The sequence below is a fragment of the Limulus polyphemus genome, unplaced genomic scaffold (assembly GCF_000517525.1).
Source record: "Limulus polyphemus unplaced genomic scaffold, Limulus_polyphemus-2.1.2 Scaffold301, whole genome shotgun sequence".
Classification (NCBI taxonomy): domain Eukaryota; kingdom Metazoa; phylum Arthropoda; class Merostomata; order Xiphosura; family Limulidae; genus Limulus; species Limulus polyphemus.
This window is the reverse complement of record NW_013665911.1, coordinates 517,076-539,181: the sequence shown is the minus strand read 5'-3', so window position 1 is coordinate 539,181 and position 22,106 is coordinate 517,076. Positions and strand designations below refer to the sequence as shown.

Here is a 22,106-nt window from a genome sequence, read left to right as displayed (position 1 = left end):
CATATTGAATTTAAGAAAGGAGAGAAAGCTATTTGAATAAAGCAAGGGGGAATGGGTTTGAGGCTTGGATTTTCGTTCATATGTATATCTTCTTTTATCAACAGTTCGTGATCGATAATTTAGAATTGAAAAGTCTTCTAAGGAAATGAGTGTGATGACGTTTCGTTGTGAGAATATATATAGGAGAGTTAGGTGGAGTTCTATAAGAAACTGCCATATGTTCCCAGGCGAGAATTCTTGCTTATGTAGGTGGCTATCCAGCTACCCCATATACATTTATATATGACCTTTGAACGTAAGGGTAAAGGTAAAATGTATTTAGTTCTAAAAAAGCTACTGATACGAAGTGACGATTTGAAGACAGTACAAAGTGAACGCCATTTACAAATACGCGCCTGGGAACATATGGCAGTTTCTAATAAAACTGGGATTAAACTTCACCTAACTCATTCTTTCCTTGCTTTAATCAAATAGCTTTCTTCCTTTTTTTTTGAATGAATATTTTATAATTTCCTAACACTATTAATTGTATTTTTATATTAGTAATTATACTAAAGTTTGTTCAATTTGCCTTTTTCATGGATTTGCTGCAGATGGAATATGTGTAATTCCGAAACATTTGTTAAAGATATTTACAATTATTGTCGTGGCTCATTATCAGACTTCATAGTGCGTGATTACATGGACCTATACTTCTTCACCACGCAGGTTGACATGACGTGGTAAGTCAATGCTTTTATTTCTTCGACTCAGAATCGAACCCGAGAATCTCGAACGACAAACGAGTGCTCTACAAACAGAACTAAAGGGTTAACTCACTAGCAATTGCTGGCATGGCACTTTGTTTAATAACACAAAGCACTACAGTGGATCTAGACTAAATCATAATATGGTCTAACCGTGGATCTAAGCTTTAGATGGAACCTACACTACAAAAGATAATAATTTGGGGACATTAATCTTCAATAATCAGAATAGTTGGATAAGATATAATGACATTAAAGAAAATATATCCACAGAAATACCTTCGCTAACAGTTCTAAATTAATGTTTATATACGCCAATCTATCTTTTCGTAGTTTGGTTATGGTTTCTGGCCCGTTCAAGGTCATCAACTCATATGTGATGTGTTTCAAAGTTGGTTAAATTTTTACAAAAACTCAGAACGATTGGGTTTGTATGTTTATACGTCACGACTACAAGCACCATCAGCTTTTCTAGTACGAAGACAGTTATGAGGCCAAAAGTGATGGATCACATGACACTGTAATTACCCAAACTGCCGCTAGATGTGAGCACGGTCAGTGATTGAAACGGCGAACTTGTACATTATCATACAAATTACTGATCCAAGTTTCAAGAAGGGTTATCAACCATTCCAGCAACACAGTATAAAAACCACTTAGAGGGAATAATGTCGATCCTCCTCAATCACTTTACACGGTAGCAAGTTAAAAAGGTGGCGCCATAGTCGAAGCTAGGCCTAAGGAGGCGCTACTAAACCAAACGACTGATGACTATCAGCACAGAACAACTACAAGTAGCATGAACATCTTTAAAACTGATTTTTCTAAATTTTTAACCGTTTCAAATTCCTGCATTACAACCTAAAAATAATTGTCCTGGTAGTTCTATCATCTGAATGGCTATTTTATTCACTATACAAAGCTGTCGGTCTTTGTTAATTTCTGAGACAGACAAATATCTGATTAAGAATGTTATGACCATGCGTAGCTTAATCAACCAATGACGAAACTTGAGCCACAAGAGTATCGGAGGAATGCACATGCGTGGTTAACTGACTGGAATCAGTCAAGTTAGGCGCCAGGCGGTTAAGTGTTAAAACGAATTTCGTTGAATATATATTTCTGAAATATTCTACATTATTCCTCTGTTTATTTTTGCTACATAATAACGAATTACAGTGAACAACTTTTGGATTTTTTTGGTCTATTTCTGAATGAAAAGAGAGAAAAAGCACAGAAATAAATATTATTCAGAACCATTGGCTAAAAGGCAGACGTACCCTTAAGATAAATTTGGTTGGTTTTAAAAAACAACAACAATATACCCCAAATATTTAATTTCATTTCATGAGGATGGAATTCATCAAATACTTCACCGTTTTTCAAATATATAAAGATATTCACGAATTTGGTTTTGCAAGAGGTCAGAATACTTATTATACTAAAAATATTTTTGTTCCTAAAAACAATATTCACTCTAGGGCGCCCCCTCTATTGATTCTGTTTAAAAATCGGGTTTCAGTAACATGCAGTAGACAGGGTACAAGAAGCTTAAAAACAAACAAAATATTCTATAGGTTGAGCTGGATTACATTATTATATCCAAGGGTTTGGCTATTTTAAAGAGGATAGAACCCATTAAGGATTTGGGTTTTTCAAAGGGGAATACAGTACCCGAGAAAACGGTTCCTTTCAAAGTTAACGTACCTCAAGGGGTTCCATTAACTTACAGGATTATAATATATTCAATGGTTTGATTATTTTAAAAGGATAGAACACATCAAGGATTTGGGTTTTTTATGTTGTTTTTTTTTTTACTATACCCTGAGAAAATGATTACTTTCAAAGTTAACGTTTCCCAAAGATTTTAACTACTTTTTCAGAATATTGTCACATCTCAAAGTTTGATATTAACTTCTACAAAATAACCAACCTTAAAGACTCATTTCTTTCTGACGAGGACCACTGGTTTTCAGAATTGTTTAGAAATGGAAATTAGAAAGCCTCCTGATACTTCTGGTATTTTATAACATAAGTCATAGTTATTTCCACCTAATACTTCTGGTATTTTATAACATAAGTCATAGTTATTTCCACCTAATACTTCTGGTATTTTATAACATAATTCACAGTTATTTCCACTTAATACTTCTGGTATTTTATAACATAATTCACAGTTATTTCCACCTAATACTTCTGGTATTTTATAACATAATTCACAGTTATTTCCACTTAATACTTCTGGTATTTTATAACATAATTCACAGTTATTTAATTTACTTATGATCTAGACTATACAAAAATATGCGGAAGACAGATTTTAATAATAAGTATTAGAAAACACATTCAAAAAAGTTTGGAAGTAAAAACATAAATCAAATCATCCAAAACAACGTTTATAGTGACATAAAAAATGAAATTAATAGACAACTTAGAGCCAGAAACTGCATGAGTCCTACATCTATATGTAACGAAGTCTAATCCAGCACTACATTATTGTAAAAAAAAAGAACAAAAAACAATTGATTTTAAAGTATTTCTAATACTAAGTTACTTAGAACGTCTATTGGTTTTATGCCTAACTGATTACCTACCTGTTCATATTTTTCTAATTCCTGATGATATATTTGTCTTATCTGAGCTAGTTTTGCTCGATAATCTGAGTGTTCGATTGCATTTTCAGTTTGTCCTGGTCCACCAGAGGCCGCAGCCGAGGCGTTCGCAGCCGCACCGGCACCTCCACCTTTCTCTGGTCCCGCTACGCCCTCAGCTATTAGCATATTGTCTAACCGCATCAGTTGTGGGTCTGGGGGTTCTTCCTCTTGTGTGTTGCGTAGACTTAAAACTGTCAAAACAACAAACAGTTCCGTGGTTTATTCGTAATAAACAATAAAGTTGAACTATGATAAGAAAAATAAATCTTTCACTTTCACAAATACAGGTAAACAACTCTCCCAGTGAAAAGGTCATTTTTGGATACAAAATAACAAACACAAAATCAATCATGTTTCATTATCTATCTGAAACTTAAAAGTGGCAATCCATGGGAAGTTTAAATGGGAATAACCTTTCTTTAGAGTGGTGCAAAATTCCAAACTCGCTTGACAGTGCACTAGAGGGGGACATATATGCCCCGCGATAGTGAAATAGTTATATTACGATATTACACACTGTTTGAAAAAAAAAGAGAAACATTTAAATGAATAATAAATATCATACTTCACACTTCATTTACAATACGTGGTCTTTAACAACTGAAGATTGAGAAAGTCAAACTGAGGGTTGCTCAAAAGATACAACAATAGCAACATTTATCAGCACAAACACGTAACAAAATGGTAATAAATACAAACAACCGTTCATGAACTTAGCGGTCATTATACATCGTTCAATCATGATCGTATCTGGTGAAAACATCACTTCTCTAATCTGTATTGCATATTTTAGTAGCTATCTTTATTCAACCCTACACATATTGAACTGTATACGAAGTATACATACTTGGCTTAGTAATACTGATAGGTCTTGAACACCAAGCGCTAATCCAATTATAAGGCCTGCTTCTCCACATTCATAACCTTGTAAAGCTCTGAAGAGATAACAGAACTCTACTAAAACACAGAAGCTAAGTACTTGTGTTTGTTTAAATATATGTATACATAAACATATATCAGAAGAGCTGCAAGCCTACCATTATCGTGTGTAGACAAGGTAGCGTAACTCTGTGAAGTCCACTGCTTTCATAACAGGATATATTGTAATTTCCAGTTACTGTTCTCTCGAGCATATTAAATCATACCTTTTCGCCCCGTATAATACTTGGTTATCTTTCAGCAGAGACACGATAGTTTCTAGAATAGTAATCCCTTCCGTCATTCATCACATCCTTTATCTAAGGCCTGTTACTGCTCAGGAATTCCGTTAGGGTGGGTAAATTTTTAGTTCAAGTTAGTGTTTTACAGTTTTACTAAACTTAATATACCAAGTATTGATTATAGGTGCAAGTTAATGCAGTCGCGTGGGATTTACTGAAAATGTGTACAAATAGAAATAAATAGGAATATATATAATATATGTTCCTCTTAAAAAGCGTTAACGCACGTGCACATAATTACCTACTATATTAATGTGGAAATAATTAATCTAAATGGATAGAGAAAAATACGCTTTACTGTTGTTGATACAGGAGGCAAACATAAATTACGAAACACGTCCATATAGCTTAGACAATGTAAATAACCACTTATATGTGCCTATAAATTGAGATTTTAGCAAAGTTGCCTAGTGATCGAAGGGGTAAACAAGATGTTGAGCTAGAAAACTTAATTTAGAAGCGTTGCATGATACATTTATTTAACTAAAATCTTGACGTTGTGGGTGTGCTCTTTATGCGTTGATAGAACCAAAGAAATGATATATATGTCTCACCTCTGTGGATGATTGGAGGGACAATCTAAGCAGCTGTTCTCAGTCTCAGTTCTATTAAGGGGGCACTTGAATCACTGTTCTCAGCCTCAACTCTGTGGAGGGGGCACATTACATAACTGTTCTCAGTCTCAGCTCTGTGGAGGGGACAAATATATAACTGTTCTGTCTCAGCTCTGTGGAGGGGACATTGTACATAACTGTTCTCACCCTCAACTCTGTGAAGGGGACACTTTACATAACTGTTCTCAGTCTCAGTTCTATTAAGGGGGTACCTTGAATCACTGTTCTCAGCCTCAACTCTGTGGAGGGGACACTTTACATAACTGTTCACAGTCTCAGCTCTTTGGAGGGGGCATATTGCATAACTGTTCTCAGTCTCAGCTCTGTGGAGGGGACATTGTACATAACTGTTCTCAGCCTCAACTCTGAAGGGGACACTTTACATAACTGTTCTCAGTCTCAGCTCCGTGGAGAGAACACTTTACATAACTGTTCTCAGTCTCAGTTCTGTGAAGGGGACACTTTACATAACTGCTCTCAGTTCTGTGGAGAGGACATTTCACATAACTGTTCTCTGTCTCAGCTCTATGGAGGGTAGGGGTGGGGGAAACCTCTATGAATGACTGTTCTCGGATAATAAATCCCCTAAGTGTAGAATATTACCACCACTCTGTGTATCGCTAGGGCGATTATGAATAAAAAGCCCCTTAAATGATTGCTCCTTAAAAACTACATAGGGGCGCATGAGAATCACAAGTTTTATTCATGAAAAGTTTCCACCGATCTCAATCAATATATCAAACCTGTCTCTAAACGAAACTATAACAAAAGCATCATCTATTTTGGATAACTTTCATTGTTTCTTGCAAATTTATTTCTAATGGCCATTAGTTACAAATTCTTCAAATTTCATTGGATATTTTGATATAAATCCCTTCTACCAGCCAAACACCTGTTAATGTAACGGCCAGGGGATTTCTCACAAGACAGGAAGTGGGCGTCCATTTTTTTCTTTTGGGAGAAGGACGTTTGACTGTGTTATTTTGATTACACAGTTGGTCAATAGTCACATGATTTTGAACACTGGCACCTATGTTATTAAAATCACCAATCTTATATTGTTGAAATCACCAATCTTAAAGTTTTGAAATAGAGAGAGAGAAAAAAACAGTATTAGTTTGTGAGAAAACCTATCTAAATGTGCAGTGATAATAATATTTTAAAACTGCTCATGTTTCTCAATCTACCTCGGTAAAATTTTGTTCCCCCAGAACAAGTAGTTTTCATAATGTAATCATTTTAAATATGGGAGATTTCTTTATAACTATCCTATAGAATTTTCTTTATCTTCTATTTCCACACGGTAAAACTGCCTCAGTATGGAGTTTTAAACTCTTTTCACGTTTTTAGCAGCGGCAAAGCGGCTCATAGAATGACTTCGAGTTTTGTTTTTTTTCAAGTACAAACTTTTAGCTCATAGCTCCGTAATCTCTTTATCGATTTGAGATCTAATTAGAGTTTTGGACTCGGGAGGTCAAACCCTCTCGATTGATCTATTTGATCACGCCAAAGGTGTCATAGATGAATTTACTCTAATTCTGCCTAAAATAATTTCAAGATATCCTGATGAGTAATAAAATCGAATCGAGTATACGCACCCCCACTCTTGGTATTGCTGGCGCACATAAAATTCTCGTAGATTAATTTACTCTAATCCTGCCTAAAAGAATTTCAAGTGCCGCGGCTATTGAGGATTCCCTCTTGCTTTTCCTAACACCAGCATGGTGAGAAAATTTACATATTTCTTACATGCATTTAATGCATCCAATGTTTACAAAAGAATCTTGGCGTAAGGTTAAGTCGTACTCATTTCTCTCAACTGTCCGTTCTTTAGTTATTCGTAAAACGAAAGTAGTTGAGTAGTCATTGTTAGTAGCCATCGAGACAATGTTTTCTGTATTTACTTCACTTTTCGCAGCTTTAGTTTTCTCTCGGTGAAATATATTCCCAAATGAAATAAAAAAATAATTTCATTATATCATGGTAGCAATTACCGAGCATGTGCAGTAATAACTTTTCTTGAATTTCCACAAGGTGTATATATTTTTTATCTCGGAAATGGGCAAGGGAATATTTAGTTTTAGGTTTATAAATAAATACTGACTCCGTAAATACATGCCTTCTTCTCCACGTAGACGAAAATGCCCAACTTGTTTCAAAATCTTTTTAACTGTATTCGGCTTTATCGGGTCCGGCATGGCCAGGTGGTTAGGGCGCTCGACTCGCAATCTGAGGGTCGCGGGTTCGAATCACCGTCACACCAAACATGATCACTCTTTCCGCCGTGGGGGCATTATAATTTAATGGTCAATCCCACTATTCGTTGGTAAAAGAGTAGCCCAAGAGTTGGCGGTGGGTGGTGATGACTCGCTGCCTTCCCTCTAGTCTTACACTGCTAAATTAGGGACGGCTAGCGCAGATAGCCCTCATGTAACTTTGCGCGAAATTCAAAATAAACAAACAATCAACGGCACCCACCGGTAGCTCTAGGGATATTTTTGTTTGCAGTATAGTGCGTCACTCTTATAACGCACTCACAGCTCCAAAGTGCAAGGCTTACAACGCTAGAAACCGGGTTTCTATATCCATGGTGGGCAGAGCACACACGGCCCATTGTGTAGCTTTGTGCTTAACTTCAAAACAAACAAACAAACCAAAGTGCAAGATGCGTTTTCGCGTCAGTAGGGTGACTAACTGACTTGATTGGTCACCTCTGTAATAATAATATAAAGTCGACAATAATGAATGTTAGGGGAATAAAGATTACAAGGCCTCAAGGTATTGTAGAACTACAACTAATTCTAGAGCTATATGAGCTCCAAGGCATCCAGATGAGGTGGAAATACAACTAACTCCAGATGTATATGAGCTTCAAGGCCTCAGGGAATGGTGGGGAAAAAATCTCTAGAGGTATACGAGTTTCCAGGCATCGGAGCGTGGTGGAACTACAAGTAACTCTAGAGGTATATAAGCTTGAAGGCCTCGTAGCATTGTGGAACTACAACTAACTCTAGAGGTATATAAGCTTCAAGGCATCGGAGTGTGGTGGAACTACAACTAACTCTAGAGGTATGTGAGCTTCAAGATGTGGTGGAAATACAACTAAATCTAGAGGTATACGAGCTTCAAGACCTCGCAGCGTGGTGGAACTACAACTAACTCTGGAGGTATACGAGTTTCAAGGTGTGGTGGAACTACAACTAACTCTAGAGGTATACGAGCTTCAAGACCTCGCAGCGTGGTGGAACTACAACTGGTGAAAGCTCGGGTGTAATGAGCTTCAAGGCCTTGGTGTGAATGTATGGTGGACGACACCCCAAGGACTTGGTATTTTAAAGCATTTATTAACGCACGTTGGCTTGTAACGAACACGGTGTTTTCGAAATGAAAATACATTTTTTACCTAGTTTAAAGATGAAAAACTTTTCGAACAAATGTTTTAATGTAGAGAAAATATAGCTGGCGTAGTTTCTTGTATAGAAACTAATAATGGTCCTGTTAAGAAAGATGAGTTTAACACTACAATTGTTTTTCATCCCACTAGTGGCCTCGTGCATAGATTTGGTATGTATTTTTAATTCGTCACCAACATTTAATTTCTATGTATATAAAATGTTTTAAACGTTTGTTCATAATATATATTCTGAATACGACTTGCAATTAAAATGCACAATGGTAAATGTAGTTGTAGTCTCCCATGTTAACTTGTACATAGGCTACGGATTCATATATTAGCATTTTAGTCGCTCGGAAAAATTGCTTTAGGAACTGCGAGTAAAGATGTTCTTACTATTAGAATTCGAACTAAAATAAGACAATAAAAAATGGATACAAAGAAGCAGTTTCTATTCTTGCAATATAAGTTGCCAACGTACCTTGATATCACTTTTTCTCATCAAATAATTGACGTATTTTAAGTTAACACAACAAATATTGTTTATCGTTGGTCGCGATTTTGACACGATTATCGAATTTTCAAAATTCTACTGGATTCACTGACAAATTACGCAAATACATTTGATTCTCAAGTCAAGCAAGGGAAGGGTTTAATTCATACACACACACACACAAAAACAAGAAAAGGAAACATATACAAGCTCTGGAGCACGTAATTTATCACTTGTGGCATTCTGAGACAGTCCCTTAGTGAATCTGACATATTTACACTTATTTATTCCTTATCTAATCTACCACGTGCCATGTTTTCTGTTAATTTTGACAGAAAGCGTCAATTTGAATGTCGATCGAGATAACAAAATGAAAGTTACTGTCACTTGAGATGTTCAATGAATACTGGTTTTTCCTGGAATGTTATCTTATTATTTGAGTTTGACCCTTTTTTTTTAAGTTTCAGTGTAACATTTATACACTCTCGCACAATTAGTAATTTAGTGTCTTCCGCCAAATAATGGAACATTAAAAAAACACACTAAGCTAATCCACACATGTTTTTGTGTGTTTTAAAATAGCTGAAAATGCTCAGATTGTTAGTTATTTTAGTTATATAACTTTTGCGAGAGCAATAAAAATATTTCAAGCAGTATTAAAACACTTTTAATGTACACCTTTGGAACAAGCTCGCGTGATCTTGTTTCTCACGCTTCGATAATGATTATTTATTTACGATTGGCTGTGGGTGTATGAAATAAACATAAGTACACTAGTTTTCTTATAACCAAAACAATATTGTGAATTTTTACGATAAAAAAGGAGCGCCCCCTGCTTGTGAATTTTCTTATGTCACTTAGTCAGATCGGTCTAACTCAATAAACATGTATCAGATCAATAAACTGACTATTATATTTTGTCCACATGCATTTATAATACTCATTATATTCGTCAGCTTGGAAAAACATCTGGTAAGAATAAAGGCCCGACGTTCTATACTTTCCCATGTTGATACAATATAAAATTGACCATACTGTTGTATGTAAGCTGGATAATATATATCATCGCCACATAAATATTACGTTATCTATACTGTTACCTTTAGCTAGATAAAATACATGATACTAATACAACATCAAATTGTTCACTCTGTTGAATGTAGCTGCATAATATATATATATATAATATTGTTACAGTATGACATTATTTATGATTTTGTAGCACAATGTTTTGTATTGTTGAGTGCAGTTGGATAGGCAGTAAAACTTTCATATAACAGAAATATTTATACTGTTCAGTAGAATGTGGTAAAGACACAACACAGTGATATATCCTGCACGGCTGTATATATATTCAAGCCGGTTGATCTGCTGGAGTATGACTTTGGCTACTTTTATCGGAAGTTCTAATGCATAGAGTTCAGTTTGGCCCATAAAAAACAACAAGCCAAATGAAAAGGAAAATTATTTCTGAAGTTTTCGCTCAGACAAAGATGGGAATTTACTTGGAAAAACTAAATTACCTATGGAACTATGTAGAGCAGCGCATTAGGAAATCAAAGACAGTCAATAAGTCAAGTAGCTCTCCTCAGAAACTGTTGTTGAAGAAAACAGGTTTCAGAATCAGTACCTGAAATTAGTTTAGCTACCGTAAGAAGAAAAAAAAATATTTCGCTTCCTGATTAAAAACACCGAAGTAAAGAAAAAAAAACACAACTAGACAACCTGTATGTACGTTGTTTTCCCCTAAATTACTTAGCCGTTGTCTAGTAGAACGGTTCTCCAGCTGGAGGTTCTCAGTGCTTGGTGACCAATATATCTCTGAATTTATTGACAGCATTTAGATAGATATGGACACTGTTAGGAAACTTGGTGAATTACAAAAAAAAGTTGTACTTCATCCTCAACGGAAGTTCATACATCCAAGTAATGTCGATCAGAGAACACTTATTCCTGTAGTTTACTTTGAGAAGTTTTCAGAACTTTGTGCACGAAAAGACAAAAGAAAACAAGAGAGAGCATCAAAAGAAACTAAATACCGATGACATGAGTATAGGTAGTGTGAAAAGTGTAAAAAAGTTAAGTTTACTTGTTTAAACACCACTTTAATGCAGTACACGTGAAAATACACCACTGTTAACTATAAAATTAACTAAAGATACTGCTAAGAATAAAAAAAAAGTTTTATTTCCGAGTAGAAAATATATCATACAATTTACTTTACGTGTACAACGTTAAGTAATTTCTTTTTGTTAAATATATTCATTAGAATTACAATTCCAATATTGAATTACAATATTGGATAATGACTTATATTCTTAAGTTGTTTCATTTATTATATAGAACTTAACAGTACACTCATCTCAAACTGATCATGATTTCTTGATGTTAGTGTACATAAAATTGACAATTAGAAAAGCTTCGATCGACAGCCCAGCACACCAACCACTAGGCCATGCCGGTCAGAATAAACAGAAAAACCCGAATTTAATCACGATAGCTTTCTTTGCCTTGCTGATTAAACTATAGTTAAGGAAAGAGCACCAACCCTAAAAAAAAATCTATACTATTATTCTGCTTGTATGTATGTACGACCGTTATTTTCCTTGGGGAAACATTCTAACTATGCATGCTTATGCAGCAGGACTTTAGTTTAGTTAGGACTAAACTTTACTGTACTTAATACTAACGATAAATAAACTTATAATGTTATTCTACGACCTAACGTTAAACCTTTTTTAAAAACTTTGATAAGTTTTTAATATTCTTTTGTACAAAATTGTTAGTAAAGTATATTTACATTCCCCTTTTGTTGTTACTTCTTGTTTCATACAGCAATTGTAACGACTTGATCACTGTGCTTTGCAGCTCTCTGCCGCAAGCAGACTGTTTGTCGACGAGTGAATAATGCGCATGCGCGGTCAATTTCATCTTAAGTTTGAAAGTTTATCTCACGATGTTGAGATCGAGGAGCTAAGAGAGTTAATTATTTAAAGCCCTTCTTGTCTTAGTTACAAATCAAGTTAAATTATAATAGTTAGAGAACAATCATGGCTTTGTGTGTGTGTTATTATTCTGTACTAACAGAGACCCGTAAAACATTTACGGCCAAATTAGTATCTATATTGTAACCATAGACAACAAAATGTGTAAATCCATTTGTATATAGGACGTACTTTATAAAACTTTAACTTATGTTAGGCCTAAGTTCGATAAAGAGATAAATTAACACTGTAACCTGTGTGCGTTTTCAGTACTCTGTACTGAACACAACTTAACATTATACATCATTCAATAGATTAAAACTTTGCCTTTCTATTGGTTATAAATTATATAAAATGTCCAAGAAAGTTATCAGTAACTTGTGCAAGAGAGGATGTGACAGGTGGGCATAGCAAGTGGGTCTGATTATCTAGTTTATGACTCTGTAAACAGAAAAAAAGATTAAAAGACTACATTATGCTAAATTCTGTACTTCAGAGAAGGGTGGTAAGTAAATTAGAGGGAGGAGAAGACCTAGAGAACAAATGTCACAATTTTCATACTAGGGGATATTGAGGATTTATTTAAATATTTCCATAAAAAATTAAGAAATTAAAACTTTTATAATGTTAACATTTGGTTTATCAACTACATTTTGATGCCAAGTTTATTTGTATATATTGTAAATAAAGTAGTTTAATTAAATTTTGAATATAACTGTTCATCATGTGCACTTTAGCCCACTTGTAGTAAGAGGGGTAAAAAGTTATAAAATTAACTTTTAGTCATCCTTTCATGTTTTTTTTTATAAAGAATACTTCAGAGTTTTAAGTTTTTTTCATTTTGTTTAATTTTATACAAAAAATATAATTCCAAATTTAGTTTTTTTTGGTGGTTTCAGCATTAGAGTTTATACATTTCTTGAAATTTTTCTGAACGTAATACGACACTCATATCTCCGTAAGGGGAAAAATAGAATTCTTTTTTAACAAATTAGCTCTATTTTAAACATTGTAACTTCAGTACAAATATAATTTTCTGGATTTTTGCCAATCACTGTTTCTCAACCTCAGTTGCCATGGTGTGATGTAATTGCCTATACCAAACTTTGAGAAGTCTTAGACTAATTATCTAAACACTTAATAAAAGCTCCTTTTTTGTTGTTCTTTTCAGCTATTTTATCTAATGTGGTTATTATTCAGCACAGACTTTTGTAATGATCAAATCCAAGTGATAAGAGCTCAGCTTGATGATATGTTGCTAGTAAAAAAACGTTTATGAACAATTTCTACCACAATTACAACCCTGACTTTTTTAGATTCCTTTATCATTTTATACTCCATTTGAGTTACACTGTTGCAGTATGATAGGAAAAGACTTTTGTGTGTGTGTGTGTGGAAACATTGCATCTTTTGTGTTTTAAATAAAAAACAAATGCATTCAGTTGACAAGATGTAACTTTAATTTAGTGAAGTCTCTAATCACAATACCAAACATCCAACTTTAATAATGAAATAAATGCATTATTGCCATGAATAACTTATTAAGTAATTAACACACACTAATAATTGAGTAAAGCAATTATAAAATAACTTAGTGGGAAAAGTAATTTTGTTTATAGACAAAGTTGCAAGAAAACTTCTAAGTATTTATTATCTACAACATATAATATTCAAATTTTTTACTACTGTTTAAAAATGTAAACAAATCATGTGCAGTCTGTTAAGTAAACATGACATTCTATGGTATATAACCAACAGTTCTACACCTTTTTTATAGACCTCTAATCCAAATAAATGATAATTACAGTACTACTGTATTTTCATAGTCCACTATTCATGATGTATTGCTGTAAAATTTGTTAGTCTGGAAGAAACAAAGATAGACACTTGACATAAGTCAACCTTTGTCTTCCACAGTCTATCTTTCAATATTTACAGTTATGATAAGACTTTCAATTTCTTCATTCCTCATAATATATCCCCCAAACTACATCTTTTTCTGATGTTAGTCAGCATCTTCCTCCAGCAACCTGCTCTTGACAAAAATATCTTCATTTGAAGTGTGACTTGTCTAACATACCTTGAAGATGCACCTTAAGAACCACAACTTAACTGCTTCAATTTTCGTTTCCATACTTGGTAATTGATATAACATAACAATCCAAATCTCTTAACTTCTTCCCCATAGAAATTTTACTATTTGTCAATATCTTTTTCATTTTCAGAAATATAATTGATAATATTGTTTTAAAAAAATAATCTCTAGCACACAATATATATACACAATAGCTTTTGTTTTAAATGAAATAACTGGTAGTTTAACTCAGGGTTGATTTTAAAATCACTATGGTAACATTTAAAACTGTTTTGGTTTTAAAAACACTGCACAAACTTTCAGTGTTTACGATCACTGCCATAAAATAAATAAAACTTTTTACATACAAAAATGATAAGGAAACTTGCTTTTCTTTTTAAATTGTTAATCAGAAGTTTTAAATCTAAGCCTACCTCATCTTGTTATAAAAGATATCACAGCTGATGGTAAAAAAAATGTTTTATTGTGTAGAAAACTTTGGTGTTAATACAAAAACTTCTGCATTCTTCACCTTTTCTGTTGAAGGAAATCAGAATTGAACCATTACTTTTGAAACCTGTTAAAAACATTTTTCAGGTATCCCGACCTTTAAAACTTTTATTATTTTTTTTCAAATAATTTGTAAAAGCTCCTATTTTGACATGTTGGATGTTTATTTTGTAAAACTGAAGAGTTCTGCACTGTAATAAATACTAATTCTGACAGCAGGACCTATAAAAACCTGTGTTTCACATGTTTGTACAATGCATATTTGTAGTTTGGTAGATATTAATGTCTTTATTTTGATATCAAGCTTTGCTTTTATGTACAAAAGTGGTTCCAAAAATATTTAAGTTGAAGTGGACTTCAGAGTAGACACTGGCAGTTGAACATGACTTAACATTAACTTGCTGTATATAGGTAAATAACCACAAAATTGATAACATAATAAAACAGTGCATGACATTAAAAACATACAAATCTACCAAACTACAAATAGATATGTCCTGCTGATCTGCTGATTATCTCTTGTGTTGATAGTAGGAAATGTAAGAAAACATTGATGAAAAGTAATCTGTATTTTAATGTATTTCAACCTTCATTATTTATTTATTTTTTGGCCTTCATTTTAAAAACCTTCATAAGATAATTATCTAGGGGTCCTGTACCAGCAACAAAACCTATCTGTTATTATGAATTAATACAGTTGTATGAATAACATTAATCTCAACTACCAATTCTACAATAATATTGAAAAATCAACCTTTAGCTTTAGTAGAATGTGTGTGAAAAAAAGGTTAAATGAAAGACAGATTAACCATGTTTCATGCCAATAATGGATTTGTAGCTTTATTTCAAACAACAATACTATTGCACTTTATAATGCCAGAAGTATTAAACATTCATACTGCTTCAAAAGCCTTTGAAATTAAATATTAACTTTCTACTTATTTTTGTGCTTTCTAATACATTAAAGTAACTAACTATTCTTGTTTGATTTGTTTTACAGATGCTTGATCCATCAACCCAACATCTTATTGCTATAGCAACCACATTCACCAAAATGTGTTCTTCGCCTACAGATGCCTATTGGATGACAAGAAATTTCTGTCAATTTCAGAGAAAGTTCATTAATATTTTTCCTTCATTGGTAAGTGTCTTTATTTTTAAAATGGTAGCTTTAGTGTAATTTAATTGAATATGGGAAATTTATCAAATCTTTGCTACACTACATTTCTAATAATATATTCACATAGTAGCACAATTTTTAATAGCTTATAGATCCCAACAGCAACTTTTATTTATACATCGTAATGATGTAAAAATCCACTGAAATTTCCAGTGTAGGAATATTCTTGTAATGAGTGTTTGTTACAGTTTTAATACTGATGCTGTTAAGTCTTACACATTTTATTTGAACTAGCACAACAAATTAGTCAGCATCTTAGAAAAAGAAGATCCCGAACTTCATCGCCACTTGCTGTCCATTAAGGGTTTTAAATCTTTGCCTACACATCTGTGGTTTTCCCAGTGTTTTGCTGAAGTGCTCCATGAGAATGCTTTGGAACGGTAATTTTTATAATCTCTAATTAAGTTTTCCTGATATGATTAGGTATATGATTTTTTGTTTTGTTTTTTTAAAGCTAAGCAAATTTCTAGCCTACCAAATGTATCTCGCAAGATACATGACATTTATCATATATTTATCAGTATATTTTTCTGTACTTCTGAGTTTAGTCGAATTACTATCTTGTTCAAAAATTTAATAGAATGACTGTCATTAAATATACATGCACCATTTTATACAATGCATTTTCTACTTTCTGTAGAGAATACTTGTACAATATGACTTGAATTAATTTAAACTTAACCTATTAATAATTTGTTTGGTTTCTCAACAAATAAATTAGAAAATTTATGTTACACAGTTAATGAGAAACTGCTTCAAAGTTTGAACATAGAATCATAGATTGGTTAATAGAGAAGAATATTTCTTGAGTTAAGTAGTGAAATGTTTGGAGAATTTGTTATGAAGTCACTGCATTTAAAACTCCCAACTAATATAATTAAAGAATTAAATTTAATTAACGAACTAGAATCATTACTCCATTAGTGGTAAAAATTATGTGCCAAATATTATTATAAGTAAAGATACTGTGTAATTAAATCCTAAATTTAAGGTTTGTTAATTATGTTTTATTATTTTGTACAAGATTGATTATCAATCCTTGAACTTTAAGGAGTAAAATTAATTTTTTTTGTTTCTGGTATTAAGTCTTTTTAAACATAATTTTGTTTCAAGAAGATTACATCTCCACGTCAATATGTGTTGTGTATATACACGTATGTATAATCTGAACAAGCCACAATTACTAAGGAAATTTAATGTTTATATCAAGATTTAATTTACAGCTGTAGGTCATATTAAACATTCACCATTACATTAGCAATCAATTTTCATTTTATTAAAAACAAAATACTTTATGTTTGGTATCATGGCTAGTGGAAAAAAATAGTGATGAAATGAATACAACAGAGACTGAACATTTGCAGATCAGTTTCATGTGTTGTATAGCTTATTGTACTTACTATAGCAAACATAGTCTATGTAAACATATGCCATACCAGACAAAACAGAAGAGAACAGTAATAATAATAATAAAGTGTTAGTGTGTATGAATTTCCTATTGTGTACTAAGCAATACAATACCTAAAATGGCTGCACAGAAAATGTTATAGAATTATTGAGCAGACTCAGCACTGTATTGTTCTACCAATCACAACTTTATTTGTGTCATATTTGTGTTGTGCCGTTATATAGGTAAACATACAACCACAATATCATGTAATTAAAACTATTTGAACAGTGATTTTTAAATATAATATTCAAATAAAAGTCAATTTGAAAAACATGACTCCAGTTTATTGTGTGAGGAGTTCCAGGATTGGCACTACTCTTGATAACTGCACATATGCATAACATACACAATTAAATTTTTACTTCCTCCCGTGACTGAGGAATTTTCCCACACGTCATACTCAGTCCTTGCCTTATGAAAAAGAAGCATTCGTCTTTATCCAGGTATTACAGTATACCTGCACTAGCATTTTTTTCATTGTATTGTAATTTCTGTCCTATAAAAAGAAAATGTTCCTTTTTTTAATACAAGTTTTGCTATGTGATACATAGTACACTATATTTGTCTACTGAACTCAATAATTTAGCTACTGTTGATTTTCTGTTAGTAGACAGTCTGGATACTGGCTTTCAAAACTCAAGTCTTAACCAAGTGTAATAATAGTATAAACTTTTTTATTTTAATATTTTTGTTAATTTTCTTCTGAGTTTCAGCTTTTGTCTGTGATTTACCTGATATAATAATTTTTCTGTTTTAGAATGGTTTACAATTGTTCCAATGCACTGTTTATTACTTACTTTTAGTAAAGTGGTCTTCACTAATGTTGAAGAGCCATGTTGTTATTTGTTATTCAACAAAGTATCAAGTATAGATTGATTTTAGCCAAACTCTATAGGGTCAATATCCTGGGGATAGATGTCTTCAGAAAGTGTCTTAATGCATATAATCACTATGTTATAAATAATACATCAGAATTTAACTAAAAACTGAGATTAAGAGAGGAGTTTAATAGTTTTGGTTTCTTAAAAATATTCTGTAAAAGTTCAAATAAATTTAAATTGACATTATTCAGTGACATTAATTTTAGACTCATGAACAATTATATGTTGATCATATTGTCTTGATAACAAGAGGTTCTTTGGTAAGAAAACTTGTTTCATTAGAAGCTGAAAAAAAAAATTTCAAAAGCTCTTACCTTGCTCACACTGCTGCGTGAATTCCTGTGCATGCTATAAGCCTTGAGCAAAGCTTCCACCAGTATACTTGTCAGTATATATTGTGTTAGCCTATGATATAATCATTATTTGGTTCTAGGTCTCCATAAGTAGGAGGATAACACATCCTCCATGAGCACTAGCATTTGAACATAGGCTCATTCTTTTCTTGTAACTGCTAGTCTCTAGACGATACATGTTTTTTTTCTTAAAGTTTACCAGAATTTTTGTGCTTGTTTGAACCTTTCATTTTTACTCCTTGTGTAGTCTTTCTTTCCTTAATTTTTCTTGGTTATATGAAAGAAAGATATTAAATTTTAAACTCATCAGTAGGATTTTCTTTTGAATTAGTTTGTCATTAGGCTTATGCACCATCGCCATACCTGATTCATTTTCCTTCTATGTATTGACAAAAAAAAAACATTCCACCTTATGCATATTTTACAAAAATGGAGAACCACAACATTATTTTCATGGATCAAATAAAATTGCATTCAAGTTCCCGCATTTCTGATAACTCTTAAGATTTTTAATGGTCCTTCGCAGAAGTCACTCAAAACTGTAATGGCAACAGGTGACACTCTGACTGTCAGTGATATTACCACCATTGTGCACCATGCGGATGTTTCCATTCTGATCTTGGATCCAGGATTCCTGACCTCCTGCTTCTGTTACTTCAACTGAGCCTGCCCCATCTTGAGTCTCATCACCTTTGTTTACATGCTTGTTTTTGCTCCCCATTCCTCCTTCCTGACATAAATTAGGTAGTCCTACTTTCATCTTACTTTGCTTGGATTTCACAGGTTTGTGTCTTTTGTTTCCTCTTGCTGAGGATCCTTAAACTGAAAAAAAAGAAGAAAAACGATTCATGCAACAAGGGAGCCCAAGATTCAGTAAAAATTACTGACCCCATGATGGGAGGAAACATAAAATGTAAGACAAGGGTTATCACCAATTGAAGAACAAAATAACCAGGCAAAGAGGAAAGAGAAGTTATTAGAGAAAGAGGAAAGCAACCTGACAAATATACCCCAAAAACAAAGAAACTAAGGTAACTAGGACAAAAACAAAGGGAAAGCTAAAAATGTGCATGTCCAAGTTGTCTACGTGGTCATGATGGTAAACTTCAAAATGAAGGTGAAGCATGAGAATGAACATAGAAGATGAGTAAGCAATAAAGACAAGTAGATGGAGGGAAAGAAAAAGTAAGGAACAAGAAATCCCCATATGTCAGATCGTACGTACACTACAGGGAGAGTTCATCTACCCTGGATTCTGTCTTCCTCTAGTCATCATTCTTCATGGTGGCTTTGAGGGTAAGGTTATTGTTGTTTTTTTCCTTTCTCTTTCAGATCTTACATCCACCTTATGCAGTATATATATATATATATATATTGGAGACTGTGGAACCCACCAAGCATTTGATGTTGTTTTAATGGGAATAATTCATCAAAAACTGCATCGAGCTGGGGAGTATGGAGAGTGTTAAGCCCATCTATCCTTGCTTAGTGCCCACTGTTGAGATGGGTTTTCCACAGGACCATTTCAGCGGTGTCTATATTATTCATCTTCCAGGCCATTCTGCACTTATGATATACAAATAAAAAATTTAAAAAACCAACAGCACCAGGTGTGTCATGCCTGCTGCCTTTAGTCACTGTATCCCAATGCACTGTTTCTCAGTGTCAGACTCAATTCCAGATGATAGTGTGTCTGATGACATTATAAATGTACCTCTCAAATGTTCTTTCCCACATGAGTTCTTCCTTCATTTCTTTTAGTGGAATACAGAAGAACCCTTGCTTCCCTAGTTCCAAATTGCTAGGGAAGATGATATGGAGATTTCCACATTAAGCAGCACAAGCACTACACACTCCATGGGCTTTCCCTTTCTGGCACTGTTTTCAGAAAGGAGCTCATTTCTGTAATTTATCCTCTTTGCCAGACCCTCCACCATCTTCAACACTGTAGAATTCTAATTCTTTGTGGTACAGAAAGGTGTTTTCTTACCTGGGAATGTGTTTGAGATACTTACTCACTTTCTGCACCACCTCCTATGTTGTCCTATGTTCAAATGCTGGTACTCATGGGGAAATATTGTACATGGAGGATGTGTCACCCTCCTTTTGTTGGATGATTATAGTCTAATGATGATCGTCATAGACTGGTGCAATACACAATGACACTTGTAGGGGTGGGAGCTTTATTCAAGGCTTTTGGCATGCACATGAATTTACAGGGTAGTGTGCACAAGGTAATATAGGTCTTTGTGTTACAGAGAGGTGAATATCTATCTAGAATGTGTTTTCAGGTAAGGAAAATGTTAAATTATGCTATTGTGCTAGGACTCGCAAGTTGTTGTACAGAGTAGATGATGGGTATTAATTAATTTGTTGATGTAAACATTGGGTAATGGAACCAACATAGTGTATTGAGCATAAAAGACAGAAATACAAGTTTCTTTAGTTTGGGAATTTTACTTTTATAAGAAAATAAATGATGACAAAATCTGAAAACAGTTCTGAGAGTAATCATTTAAAAAACTCTTTGTAGAAAATTCACGAGTTTGTCTCAGAATAAGATGGATTTTTAACTCTGTAAGGTAGACCAGAGAGGTTTCTGGGAAGTATGATATAATATGTATTGATTGGCTGGATGTTGAAGCTATGAAGAAATGGCTCAAAACAATGCAAACTTGAGAGTGATAAGGACTGCCAAAATGATAATAAAAACCAAAATTCTGTATGATTAATGTTAATGCAGCAGTCTTAAAGCAAAATCTGTAATAAAGAAAATAAAGCTTATTTCTAAAAATAATATTTCTTTAACTGGAATAGGTAGCAACTGTCCATTGTAAAAACACAAATGTAGAGGATGATGTTTCGAAAGTCTTAAGTTTTTTGTCTGTGTGTTTGTATGTGTAAGATGTTGCAGGTCTTTATAGTATCCTGTTGGATCATGGAAGATGTGTTGTGATTGGTTTGTTTATCCCTGGTTCTGATACTATAAATAAATACCTGCAACATTTTACACACACTGACCTCAAGATGAAAGACTTTCAAAACATCATCCTCTACACTTTTACAACATGCAGCTGCCATCCATTACAGTTTGCTCATCATGAATACTCTGCTTAAACAATCTATCAAATAATTTTAATTCAGTTTTTAGATTGATGAACATCATAGACTATTTGTCTTAGTTTAGTTTTGTTAATTCTGAATGTTTGTGTGGTTTTTTTGGTTCAGAAATATATCAAATAAATAAATGGTTTAACTTCCCAAAACTTGTTTGAGTATAGAGTATAATATTTTGACTGTACGTAACAACTATTTTTCCTTCCTTCGTAAATAACATTTCAAGCCTATTAGAAAAGCTAAAAATCTGTGTTAACTTTATTTTTCTGAAATTTTCAAAATAGTAATTTCATTTTTATCTATAGTAGTCTGTCTGTTGGCCTGCAAGGTTAACGTATTTTTATTCTACAGGACAGTTTGTGAATAGTTACTCAATAAAATCTGAAATTATAATGTCCACACATTCCCCCCCCCCTTTAAGATGCTTGATATTTTT

General features: G+C 33.3%; 1 protein-coding gene across 2 annotated transcripts in view; it reads right to left on the bottom strand.

Annotated features, from left to right (window-relative positions):
* Positions 1-22,106, bottom strand: part of LOC106457186 (pre-B-cell leukemia transcription factor 1-like) — a 237,600-nt gene that overhangs the window by 34,899 nt on the left and 180,595 nt on the right. For both annotated transcript variants that reach the window (XM_022383028.1, XM_022383027.1), the window contains exon 3: positions 3,341-3,591. In XM_022383028.1, the coding sequence (XP_022238736.1) occupies positions 3,341-3,591 (251 nt within the window). The remainder of the gene's footprint in view (positions 1-3,340; positions 3,592-22,106) is intronic.